General features: G+C 47.3%; 1 protein-coding gene and 1 non-coding gene across 2 annotated transcripts in view; one reads left to right on the plus strand and one right to left on the minus strand.

Moving 5' to 3' along the window:
* Window positions 1–8,622, minus strand: part of LOC103776806 (TATA-box-binding protein-like) — a gene marked incomplete at its 5' end in the record, with an annotated part of 9,506 nt that extends 884 nt beyond the window's left edge. Inside the window, 6 exons of the mRNA XM_008944334.1 lie at window positions 530–624; window positions 2,184–2,351; window positions 3,215–3,306; window positions 3,928–4,015; window positions 4,978–5,384; window positions 8,548–8,622. Of these exons, the coding sequence (XP_008942582.1) occupies window positions 530–624; window positions 2,184–2,351; window positions 3,215–3,306; window positions 3,928–4,015; window positions 4,978–5,384; window positions 8,548–8,622 (925 nt within the window). The remainder of the gene's footprint in view (window positions 1–529; window positions 625–2,183; window positions 2,352–3,214; window positions 3,307–3,927; window positions 4,016–4,977; window positions 5,385–8,547) is intronic.
* Window positions 8,432–8,503, plus strand: TRNAG-UCC. The gene has a single exon. It is a non-coding gene; the product is annotated as a tRNA-Gly (tRNA).
* Window positions 8,623–12,899: the final 4,277 nt, after the last annotated feature.

The following is a 12,899-nucleotide window of genomic DNA, read 5'->3' on the forward strand; positions in this document are numbered from 1 at the left end:
CAAACTCAGCTCTGTCATTACAGCTGGGCTCAGTGTTCACAGACAAGGACACACTCAAGTACTCAGCTTTTTTTTTTTTTTTGACATGAGATCTGAGGTACAGACATCTGCTGACCACACTTACTCAGCAAGGCTTTTGCTTCAGGAGTGTTCTGCCAAACAGTCTGGAACAAGTTCTTACATCTCCACCCTTTCCTCTAATAATCCTTACGAAATGCTGCCAGTGAAGTGGTTTAAGAAGTTCACTTCCTGTCCAAGCCATTTTAAACTGCTTATTGTGATCTCTGAATTCGAGTGACTGAGCAGGAACTAGCATGGCAGCACCCTGTTGGGATTGTGTACATTGACCTGTGGCATTATGCTTGGGATAAAATAAAGATACTCGAGTTTAACAACGTGGAAATCCGAGTAGAAACATCACTGAGTGGCTTTACTGTGGCAAGATTGCTTCAGCTAATGTTCAATTTCAATGCTTTCCCAGCAGATGTGGTAGCACTCCATTACAGATCTACAACAGGAGGCCACTTACCAGTCAGTACAACTTTTCCAGACACAAAGATAAGCATCACTATCCTTGGTTTGACCATCCTATAAATAAGGCCAGGAAACAGTTCAGGTTCATAGCTGTTTCAAAGCAAACAGGTGAGATTAGTAAAGTGCAAATACTGTTTCAGTGTTGCATGAACAAAATGCTCTTTAATTACACTAACAATAGAGAAATTAAACTCACAGATTTTAGCTAGCTACCTAGAGAAAGGCAGGTCAGGTTTTAGACATCAAGAGAAACCTGGCTGGGATTACAAGCTGGAGCTGGTAGTCCTTCTTGCTTGTTTTTAAAGGCTTTTGAGCCAGTTCTGACTGTGATTTTCCATAGCATTGAAGCTGTTAGTGTAAATCTTCAAACAGTACTCAAATCCCTCTTATCAAGAAGCATCTTGTGCAATGAAGATGACAGCCAAGTAATCTTTAATATATATTTAGCCCCCAAATTAAAAGCAAAAATATTAAATGCAGTTCTAATAAAAGGTAACTGAAATTTGGTTTTGTCAGTGCTGAAATCTTCATCCTTTCCTCAGTGATGACAATAATTAGTTCTGAACAAGCCTGTCCTGAAGGCACAGCGTGCCCATAGCTCAGCTACAGGTTTACTTTAAATTGACAGCTAATAGACATCCCAACAGTAAGAACTGAAGGGATATCCCAGAAACACACTGTTTTCAGTTCCACATTTCACAGCTGCACTTCTGGCTTTGTGCCTGAAGCTGAGAAACCTTATCCTTGTAGGCAGGTATCTGGTTTGTTGAGAGTCAGGCAGCCTGCTTGGTAGTAAAGGTTCACAGTGGAGCAAGGGGATAGACCAGGTTCAAGTACAATCAGACTAGATTGGGTTGGAAGGGACCTTTAAAAGCCTTTTAGTCCAACCCCCTGCCCTGAGCAGGGACATCTGCAGCTAGAGCAGGTTGCTCAGAGCCCCGGCCAACCTCACCTGGAATGGTTCCAGGGATGGGGCAGCGACCACCTCTCTGGGCAACGTGGGCCAGGGGCTCAACACCCTCAGTGTCCAAAATTTCTTCCTCCTCCTCTCTAGTCCAAATATTCCCTCTTTGAGTTTAAAACCATCACGCCTTGTCCCAACAGGCTCTTTTAAAGGGTCTGTCCCCAGCTTTCCTCTAGGCCCCTTTAGGTACTGGTTTCCCTGGAGCCTTCTCTTCTCCAGGTTGAACAATCCCAACTCTCTCAGCCTGCTCTCCCAGCAGAGAGGTTCCATCCCTCACATCATTCTTGTGGCTCTAAAGTAGCTTAAGAGCTGCTCCAATTAAATCCAAAGCATTTAGTCAAGACTGGTTCTTTTCCTATTGCCATGGTCCACAGTGAAGAAGAGCACCCACTAAGGTTTGATTCTGGACTTAACAGTTCTACTAATCTCCTGTTGCTGCCATCACCAGCACTGCCCAAATGAATGAAAATCTCTGGTGCACATTGCTGATCTGCAGCAACACTGAAGACAACGTCAACAGTATTTATGGTCAGAGAAAGCTTTTACAAAAAAGAACATCTTCATTATCCAGTTAATTATTGATTATTATCTCTTTTGCCAGGCTTGCACAGCCTCAGAATTTGAGTCTGTCTGCAGCTTACGCTGCTCCAGGTTGCCTGGGGTTGTAGCTCTGACTCCCACATACCTGGTGAACTGCTGGTGAGTGAGGACCAAGCCTTCCAGGCGGATGGGGAACCTCACATCACAACTCCCGACCATGTTCTGTATCTTGAAGTCCAGGAACTTGGCAGGGAAGCCAAGCTTCTGCACCACCCGTGCGTACTTCCTGGCCGCCAGCCGGGACTGCTCCTCACTGAGGGCAGAGCAGGAGGGGAGAGCAGCTTTGGTTACTGATTTCTTCAAGCTGGAAGCCAGTTCAGAGCCACCCCCATGCTAGCCCATCCTCCAGAAAGAGATATGCTACTGCTTAGAACAGCATCTGCCCCCAGAGAGCTCTTCAGTGAGCTGAAACCAAAAAGGGACTTTGTAATTTGCTTTCCTGTGGTCTACCTGAGCACACCAGAGCATGCTGCATCACCCAGGAGCATCACCCTCTTCAGAGGTTTCTCTCTCAGTTCCTTACAGCTTCTCAGAGCTGAAAGGCAGACTGCAGACAGCAGTACAACCATCTAGCTAGTTTGGGGTGGTGGTAGGGGTTGGAGATGAGGCCTCCTAAGCTGTAAGTTAATTGATTATCTCATTGCTATAAAAACCTAGGCAGCTGACAAGACGGAGGAAAAGAGCTTCTAAATACAGAAATCTTTGATTTTCTCCAATTCCCATTTTCTCCAGAGGCAGATGTGCTGACTAATGAACACAGACACCAAAGAGACTTGACAGACAAGTTATGCCCTAACTCACATTAAAGGCAGTGAGAAATGCAAATAGGCCCTTAATTCCTGGGCATTTTAGCAGCTTTCTTGCTAATGTCTGCTCAGCTCAATCTATACTCAGAGACAGAAGCACAAAGTTCAGTAATTACTAAACAGCCATCATGAAGAAAGCCAGACAGTTTTCAATACCAGTGCTTCATTTTTTCCTTGTGATTCTGACAGTCCTTCACTAGATAATTTAAACAAGGTTTTCTGTCATTTTTCATCAGAAAGTAGGCATAGCTGCAAGATCTAGACCTTAGAGGGAAGAAAAAAAAAAAAAAACAAACCACCAAAACCCTACCTTTTTGCTCCTGTGCAGACCATTTTTCCTGAGCTGAAGATGAGGGCTGTTGTTCGTGGTTCTCTGATTCTCATGATCACAGCAGCAAACCTCTACAAGTTCAAAGGAAGACCTCACAGTCCAGCTGAGGGATTTAGCCAGTATCACAGTGCTGCTCATTCTTTCAAGAATCATCACTTTCAAAGCTTGATACAGCATGGATTAGCTTTGTCAAAGTGCTTATTTACCACCTTAAGGTTATTTTCCAACCTTCTAGGACCAGGGGGGCTCAAGATTACAGTCACAGGACCACTACCTTGGCCCTTACATTTTGTTGAGCCATCTGGAGTCACTTACAGAAAGCTCATTATTCCCAGTGAGATCCTATGGTCTAGGCCACTTGCTAGAGTCATCATGTTATACCAGTTTGATTCCAGTAATTAATTCCTTCAGCCAGAAGTTTCAGGACAGGTCCTTCCTCCCCCAGTGAAGGCTGCTTAAGCCATTTTGGAGTTAATCTCTTTTCTTAAATAACTCAGTAACATCTGATTGCTGGGAATACAGGGGACCACAAGAAGACTTAACAGGCCTGAGTTGCAGATCTTTATGACTTTCCACCATGATGAAGACAGTGCTATTAGAAAAAGTACAAAGCTCATGGTGAATTTGTATATTAGAATCCACCAGCACTGAGAAAGGGAGTGAGGGCAAAGCTTCAAGTCCCCAGGACTCACCTTTGGGTTGTACTCTGCGTTTCTGGCACGCAGAGCTATGTTCTTCAGGTCTAGCTTACAAGCCAAGTTTACAGTGGACACTATATTCCTGAAGAACAAGAGGAATTTTCTTATTGCAAAAGCAAGCTGCTGCAGAGCCAGCCCCCAACATTGTTAGCTTAATATGAAGTCACATTCCAATTAATAATTGCCATCAACTAATTTCCTGCCTACCTCTTCCCCGCTCTAGCATTAAGCTACTTTTGGCAAAACTGAAGTAATTCAATACCAAAATTATGGTTTCTGAGATATAGCAAGGTAAAAAATTATTAGTCCCTGAATACCAAGTTTTTGTGCTTTCCAATAACTACATCATTCAAGTCTTCTACAGCTTTGAATTGTACCATTTATGAGTGTTTGCATAGTTACTACATAAACTACTCCACAGCTGCTCTAGCCTAGACAGGATCTCTTAATGAGGCCAGAATATCTCTCACTTCTTTTTCAAGCCCTTTTCCCTATGTTCAGGATGTTTCTGCTCTCAGAAAAGCAGACTGGCATCTTTGAGCCCCTGGAGTCTGCACCATCCTTAACATTCTCCATTTCCCTTGAGAAGAAATCTTCCTTTCCAAATCTTTTTGTCCTGCAGACTGAGGTAACTACAGTACATACAATATATGAATAATTTCTGCCAAACACTTCTTCCTTTGAGAGACTTTTCTCCCAGAAGAGACTTCTCCTCTTTGACAAACCAGAGGCATTTTGGACACTCATTCAGCCCAGCATGTTTATGAAGTTAACTCTCCCCAATTTTGGTAAACTGAGTATCATTCTGTGCCACTTCCATTTTTGTGTTCCACTCATCAGCACAGTATCCCATTGCCTTCCAATATTCTCAGCTCATTTACTCTATCTCCTCAAAGAGGAATAATTGCCCCCCCTCTTTTTTGGATGGGCTCAAGACCAAACCACGCTTGCTACATTCTCTAAGTGAGAAGTCAGAGCAGTATCTTGCAGTTTAAGCAAAACCATGATTCATCTATGCTCTCTTTATGCAATACATAAACATACTGTAACTGAGGAACTATGCCAGAGCTTTCTGATGCAGGTGTCACTGGGGTCATGGGAGTCATTGATGTCAGAGGAGGACAAACATCAGATGTTTCAGGAGATGGCTGAGTGGCATCTGGAGAGGACAAGCTGCTTTCATCCATGAAAATACCACTGTCCTCACTTCTTTGTATTGAGCCTTCAAGCTCTTTTTGCATTTTGTGACCATCTTCAGGCAGGCTTTGTTCTTTTTTGTCTTGGGTGATGTCTGGAAGAAAGCTGAGATCCACAGAGGAGAAGTCTGTCGGAAGCTCTTTGGGCTGATTAAACTGAGATCCAAACAACACATCTTCAGTTGTTTGAATTGGAAGGTCTACATCATAAAGGTTCATGGGCATGAACAGCTGAGGACTAGCCGAGACATCATCCTTGAATTAAGAAAAAGAGTCATTAAAGATCATCTATCAAAACATCAGCTGGGAGACTAAATTCAGATTAACCTTCAGCAGCAACTGTAGGCACAGTGTTGACACCTTGCCCTCCACCACTGTCATGCTCATAACTGCTCGTGAGTTCTCCCAGGGAGGACAGCTGCCTTTTTCTGGCTGGCTTTAACTCCCATCCAGTGTTTTACCGTTTCCTCTCCCTGCTGCCAGGGGACAGGGACAGCGCCGTGTTGGATTTGTGCAACAGAGGGCAGCAGCTCACAGAACCAGGAGCAGTTTGTTCCTGCAGCTGCTGGAGGTCACCAGGCTGATGTCAGTGAGAGACAGTCAGCAAAGCCAGCATCCTTTCCTTGCTTATCTGCAAGCAAGTTCTTGCATGCTAATGTCCTTCTTTATCTGCTATTTATTATTAGAAGCTATTTAAAATGCATCATAGTATTGATGAGACAAGAGTTTAGGAAAGTATTTATTCCCTTCTTCATTAGGGCATAAGCCTCTAGTCAGTGGAAAGCTTCTTCCAAGGAGGTGGTTTCTGCCAATATCCACAGCAGGAAACAGCCTGGACTAGATGATCTATGCAAGAGGTCTTGTGTTCATTTAGGTATTTTTGGGCTCAAGAGCCAAAAGGACTCAAAAAGCCCAAGCACAAATCGGAACAGGGAACACTGGACAAGACCCAGGTCCTCAAGTTAGCAGCAGCTAAGCTCCAGTGGGAGCATGGTTTCCAGATTGATGCTTCTCAGCCTTGAGCTAGTGCTGCTCTATGTTCTGTGCTAGTCAGCTTGCTTCACAACACAACCATGCTCACAGGGAGATCTCTGCTCCTACTTCACATCTGCTCACAAGCTGGGAAGGGTTCTCTGCAGGACCCATCACTTAGTAAGAACTTTCCAAGTGTCTACAGGCGAATCTTCTGTGATCTGGTCTAGCTCCGAAAGCATCATGAACATTCAGCTTCAAAACCGTTTCTAAACAGAGCTTCTAGATGCAGAGCCCCAGGAGATCAGTTGGGGGAGAGTGCTACTGCATAAGACTGAGCACCACTCAACCCCTCAGCTCTTCACAAAGCAGGATCCAAGAGCACTATCTGAGAATTAAGTTAAATGCAAACATATTAACAGTTCCAAATAAACTATGGAATAATTAAAATGCAAATCTGTTAAATAGATATTTTCCAAGTTGACAACATGGGAAAGGAAGGCACAGTCTGTGCAAGACCTCCATTGTACTAAAGCTTAGCTGTATGGAAGCTAAGAGAGAAAAGGATGCCCAGAGCAACTTTCTCACTCCCTACAACTACATGAAAGGAGGTTGTAGTAAGGCAGGGGTTGGTCTCTTCTCCCAAGGAAGAGGTGATAGGACAAGAGAAAATGGCCTCAAGTTGCGCCAGGGGAGGTTGAGGTTGGACCTGAGGAACAATTTCTTCCCCTGGAGGGTTGCCCAGGGCTGTGCCAGGCTGCCCAGGGCAGTGGTGGAGTCCCCACCCCTGGAGGGGTTTCCAAGCTGTGGAGATGTGGGGTGAGGGACATGGGGCAGTGGGGACCTGGCAGTGCTGGGGGAAGGGTTGGACTTGACCTCAAAGGTCTTTTCCAGCTAAAATGATTGGAAAAATTAGGAAAGCTCTGTACAAACCATGATGGAGAGGAGATGGTACAAAAAAACCCTCATCACTGTGTGCCTGTAGGACTACTCACATGTCATACACTAAGAGACACCAGACAATGTGACAAATATAACAGTCAAAAAAAACCCCATTAGTTGTGGGATAGCTTAAAGAAACGAGGCTGGAAGTACTAAACAGCTGTCAAAGAAGTAAAAAAAAAAAAAAAAACGTAATAGAAACTGAACTGCAAGGAGTAGGTAGAACCAGAATGCAAACCTTCCTTTCTCATCAGGTTTCCATATAGCTGGCGTGGGTAAAAACCCCTTCCAGGGTTAAGCTGCAGGGAGGATTGGCTCCTTGTGAGCCAGATGGAAGGGGGCTGTGAAAGGGGGCACAAGACCATGTTTGTATTGGGCTGCCTGCCAAGGGTTACTGCTCTAGACTCGAGGTTAATTAACTTCATTGAAGGTCCCATCAACTGCATAGCTTTGGACATCTCCCAGTGGCTCCAGGAAGGAGATTTCACACATAGATCCTGTCTGAGATATCTGAGCTTGGGGCAGCTTGAGAGGAAATGGGCATTTTCACATCCACTGCAGGAATCCCTGCAACCCAGGGATGCAGGAATCAAATCCAGCTGCTTCCAACAAGACCTGGGGGTTTCTTTCTGCAGCTGTTTCTCACATCTGCTCTTACCAAGTATCCCTGCAAGTCTGCAAAACAAAAAGCTCAGCAGCATTCATAAAATCTTGGTGATACCTCACAACGTGATGTACTTTGCAAGGCCATGTTCAGAGGGTTCTACTGGCCTCCACCAGGAGGTCTCTGGACTTAAACAGCCTGTGCCAAACCTGTGTTCTGAGCTGAAAAAGCAGGGTACAGCAGGGTGCACATGAAGCAGTTGTGTTCCCTGGGTGAAGATGATGCTCAGTCATAGAGTCCCACCTTCTCCTCATCCCATCACCTCCACAACCACCCGAGACAAAACTCCAAAAAACATTCCAAACACTAAAAAGAAGCCCAGAATTTTTTGTAAGCGTGAGATGATCCAAGCTCTCTGCCCCCTCAGTGCCGACACCCCAGCACCCCGGCAGGTCCTCACCAACAGCACCCCAGGACAGGAGTTTAAAGGCAGCAGCATTCCTCTTGCAACCCCAGCAGAGAGCCTCCCGGAGCCCCCCATGCTCCCAGCAGCTCTGGACCACTGCAGCTCCCAGCTCACCTATGCAAGGCTGAGCTAGAGGTGGCGACCAGCCCCTGGAGCACCCCAGCCCGGGCAGGAGGCCAGGCCTGGCCGGGAGGAAGGCTCCAGGCAGCCCAACGAGGCCAGCCCAGCCCGGGGGGAGCAGGATGGGGAACCGGGGTAGAGTGGTGCGCCCCCGGGCAGCACCCTTGACATGCCAGCGGAACATGTTTTACCACAGCGGCGTTGGTGGTATAGTGGTGAGCATAGCTGCCTTCCAAGCAGTTGACCCGGGTTCGATTCCCGGCCAACGCAGTTCATCTTTTAACCTTTATTTCTTTATTTTCCCCGTCCCCTACCTGCTCTTCGCAGTGCTCCAGGTACCGCTCCAGCGGCGACGCGCCGTCCAGGGGCGCAGCCGCCCTCCCGGGTCCCTCCCGGGCCCGGTTTTATCCCCGGGGGGCGGCCCCGGGGGCAGGTGCCGCCGATGAGGGAGCGGAGCCGGGCGCGGCTGCTCGCAGAGAGCCCATCAAAGGGCTTGTGAGGCCTTCACCTGCCCCATCCTCAGACAGGCCTCGGGAAATCGGGGTGCTCCCGCCTGCTTCACGGGAACCTCCACACAGGGGCTGCTCCAGAGCCCCTCCAAGCAGAGAGATGGGAGCAGGAGCTGAGCCTGGACCTCGCCAGGGTAACGCTCCACTTCTAGCTGCTGGGTTTGAGTGTAATTTAGTGCCCTTAATCTCCTCCAGGTGCCTTCAGGGCTGATTTAGGGCCGTTCCCTTTCCAAAAAGTTTCTGTGTGGAGAGGCTGAGTGTGAGGCAGGGTGTCCCTGTGGGGTATTTGTGTTGTGCCTCCCTGACTGATGCTCTGGGAGTCTTGGCTTGGGTGCTGCTGGGCTTGTTCCTCCTCTCCTGTGGCCACGTGGGGATGGGTGGCTGGGTTTCTGTGAAGGCACAGCTGGGGACATGTCCTTATCCCCATGTGGGCTGGTGGATGTGCTGACTGCCTTAATCAATGCACTTGTTGATCTGTGAGACAGGGCTTTGCTTTCTGCTGTGAGGTCTCCTTGCAAACAGCTGGCTGAGCTGAAGAAACCCTTTGGAAGATGTTAAAGCCCAGGCATGCAGCAGGTCTTTGGGAGGTGCTGCTAGGCTCCTCGCTGCCCCAGGGGTGCAAAGGTTTAGATGAGTACCCTTTATCCGTGGGGCAGAGCATACGTAGCTGAGGAGCATCCTTCCCTCCTCAGCACAGCCTGTTGGGCTGGTTTTGTGGTATTTCTGGGACTCATCTTGCCCAGCACTTTACAACTGCCAAATCTTCCTCTCCTCCCCCAGGCCCTAGAAAAACCCACCCTCAGGCAGGTTGGCTTACATCAGACAGCCCATCCCTGAGCACCCAGGAGGCGAGTCGAGCAGCAAAGCATGGAGAGGACTCTCTGAGGTTGCACCTTCAGTTATGGAGGCTGGTGGAGCTATCTCGGACCAGTTCACAAGGGTTAAAACTAAACCATCCTGTTGAGGGCTGGGGTGGCTGCAGACACCTCTGTGGCCTTGGCTGCTTTTGCTAGCACAAGGGGATGGGGTACTGAGGGCTGCGATGGGGGGTCCTGCTCCCACCAGCAGCAGCAAGCCCAGCCCTTGGGGCTCCTCTGTGATGGCATGGGCCTGCATTGCCCCAGGAGTCACTGCATGCAATGGAGGGGTTGTGCTGAGTTTGTTTTGTCCTTGCAGTGACATCTCATGGGGACAGGAGATTGATGTTCCCCTGGTGTGTGAACCCTATTGCTGTGCTTAAGGTGGGAAACTGGAGTATTGTGGTGGTCGTGGTGTTTCCCTAGTGTGGCTTGGTCTGTGGTATCACAGCTCTAGTGCCAGGAGTTTCCTCAGCTAAGGAATCCTTTGTTGCACTACAGAACCCCCTGGAGATGAGGTACGTTCATCCTGCAGCACCCAGGCACTGATTTGTCTGCGTTTTGTGACCTGAGATGGAAAGGTCAAACCATGGTGGTTAAGTGAGAGATTTTTAAAATAAAAATCTCTTCATATTGGTGTTGCTTCTTGCCTTGGATAGCAGCGTCATGCAAAGGGCACAGACACCAGTGGGAAGAGATGTTATTTGGGGTAAGTCATGGAGTTTGGTGCCTCATCTGTTAAAGTGGTGCAAGATTCTCTACCCATCTTGAGGCAGAGAAGACAAGATGTTTAGGAAGCTGAGAGATCACCAGAAAAGAGACAGGGATCATACTGTGTGGGTGATCCAAGCTCTCAGGGTTGCTTTGAGGTAGGGGAAGGGTCTTCTGGATGCTGCCTGAGGGAGGGGAGGCATGGCTGTGCCTCAGGAGGGCTCTTGAGGGCCCTCCTCAAGGCTGGACACCCACATGTGGTGCCCAGTGTGTAGGAGCCTAGGCAATGGGAGGTCCAGAGAGCATCAACCCAGTAAGCAGGAGGCATCCAGGCTCTGGGCTTCCCCCTCCATGGGTGTCCTTAGCCCCTGGGTCTCCCCTTCTTAGTCCTCAGAGATCTCCTCCTCCTCTCTCTGCTGCGAGGCAATGTCCTTCCTTCCTTCTTTCTTCAGCAACAGACCCACCCCTGTCATCAGCTTGACAGACATTAATTTAAAACCTATCACTTGGACTTCTCAGTTGCTGATCACCCAGCTCAAATAACATTAGAAAGGGTAACTATTTTTCCCATCCTAACTTAAGAAAGATTATTTCTGTCTCATGTTGCCCTCTTTTTTTTAAAAAAAAAAAGTTTAATAATCCCCTGTGGAAAGCAGCAGCTGCCCAGAGCCAGGCTGAGGCAAGTCATGAGCAGGGACATGAGCACATCCCCCAGCAGCAGGAGCCAGTTACAGCTTGATGAATCATCTGAAGTGCATCGTTACTCTAATGATGAATTGTCATGAGTCTTAATTAGCAAATTGGGTAATTTTACTTAGAAAGTTGATGATTAGTTCAACAATAAGTGCCTTGTGCATTCTTTGTAAGAGCCATTCAGTATCATTCTTCCCTGGATAACTCACTGGAGAAGAGTATTCCACAGAGCTTCTACTATTATTCCTGTATCAGTCTCTTAAACATTTCTGGAGCAGACATTCCTGCATAACCTGGGTGCCGTGATCTGGTTAGGGCATGGGACTAATCACAGGAAACTTCCAAAAACCTGGAAGGGATAAGGAGCAAGTCAGGAAGGAAGCTCTACCTGTTTTATTCATTACTCCTCTCAACAGCTGCCTTCTATTCTAGCACACCAACACTTTGCTGCTTGCTTTGAAGTTGGTTAATCTGGTTTAGCTTTATCTTATCTTTTTCAGGAGCCAGTTTGAGAATTAAAAGCTCATGACTGACAGTGTTCTGCTTTCTGTTCTCCCAAGCTTTATGCTAAACTTTTATATCTGTCATTGTCTCAGAAGCTTGCATCTTCTGGTACCCTTGCTGCCTGGAGGGTTAAAGTCCTGCCTTTGGAGGAGGTGGAAGAGCAACTGAGAGCAGGATCGTGTTCCAAGAAAAGAGCAATACTTTATGCACAAGCTGTCTGAATGCAGCACCTTCCCCTTACCCCAGCACTTCTCTATAGACAGCAGAATCCAGGCTTTATTGTGAAGGTGATTCCTTCTCTTTGGCGTAGCCCTCTTTTGGTCCCTGTGCCTTGATTATCTTCTTGCCAAGGATGTGAGCAGAGTGAGGTGGTGAGGAGAACCCCGAAGGGGGGTCAGAGAGAGGAGCAGGTGAGCTGCAGCAAGGTCAGTGGGATTTGCAGGAGCAGAGGACCTGCATGGAGCTGGCAAGGCTCTCGAGAAGCAGCTGCAGCAGAAAAGACAACTTGGAGCTCGATGCTGGAGTACCTTTGGTCTGACAAGCGTGACCATTGCTCTCTCATTCTTATTTGTCCCATAATACTCCATTCCAGATCTGATCAATGCTTGTCAGTGTCTGTAGATACTGGATTCATTGCCAGGGAAGGAAAGAAGCCACTGTGACTACTCACTGAGTAATTGTGAGTAATTTGACTTTTTATTATGAATTATTGATGTATCATTACTGGTTTGTGCTGGTGTAAATACAAAGGGAATCAGATCTATTAGATTTGATATTTGGTTCTAATTTGCCCCTTCTTTGTCCCAGTTAAACTTGGGGATCTCTTATTCCCCAAAAAGGACAGTCATGGGGGCTTTGGTCCTCTTTGCAAACATTAGTGGGCTCTCAGCATTTGTCTGCTTATGCATGTGCCTTCCAGTGTGCACTGACTTCTGGGCCAGGAAAGAAAGTCACTTCTGTCAGATGGAAAAGGGGTAAACTGGCTAGAAAAGAGCCATTTTTTTCTGTCTGCTACAGTGCTATTGTGTGCCATGAAGACAGTAACTGCCCCCATGTCAGAGAGTTGCTGAGAACCAGACCCAGAGAGGATTGCCAAATCCTCTGCTGAATGCCAGAGGAAGCACTGTGAGGAAAAGTCATCTGTCTGGTCTGAAAGGCTGAATGGTGACTTTAAAACTACACAGTTAACTTCATTCAAGTATCCTATCTGTGCAAAGCAACGACCTGATTAATCGAAGGCATTCTCTGTTGTTTACATAGAAATCCACTCAGCCCAGCCCAGCCGTGCTCTTAAGCCTTGGACTGCAGTGTGGGGGAGAGCACATTGGTCTATTTTTACTTCTCAGCCTGTATTGCATTTAAAAATTACAGAAAAGGAGAGAGCAAGGGGGG

Source organism: Merops nubicus, unplaced genomic scaffold (genome assembly GCF_000691845.1).
Source record: "Merops nubicus isolate BGI_N331 unplaced genomic scaffold, ASM69184v1 scaffold13947, whole genome shotgun sequence".
In the NCBI taxonomy this organism is placed as follows: Eukaryota; Metazoa; Chordata; class Aves; order Coraciiformes; family Meropidae; genus Merops; species Merops nubicus.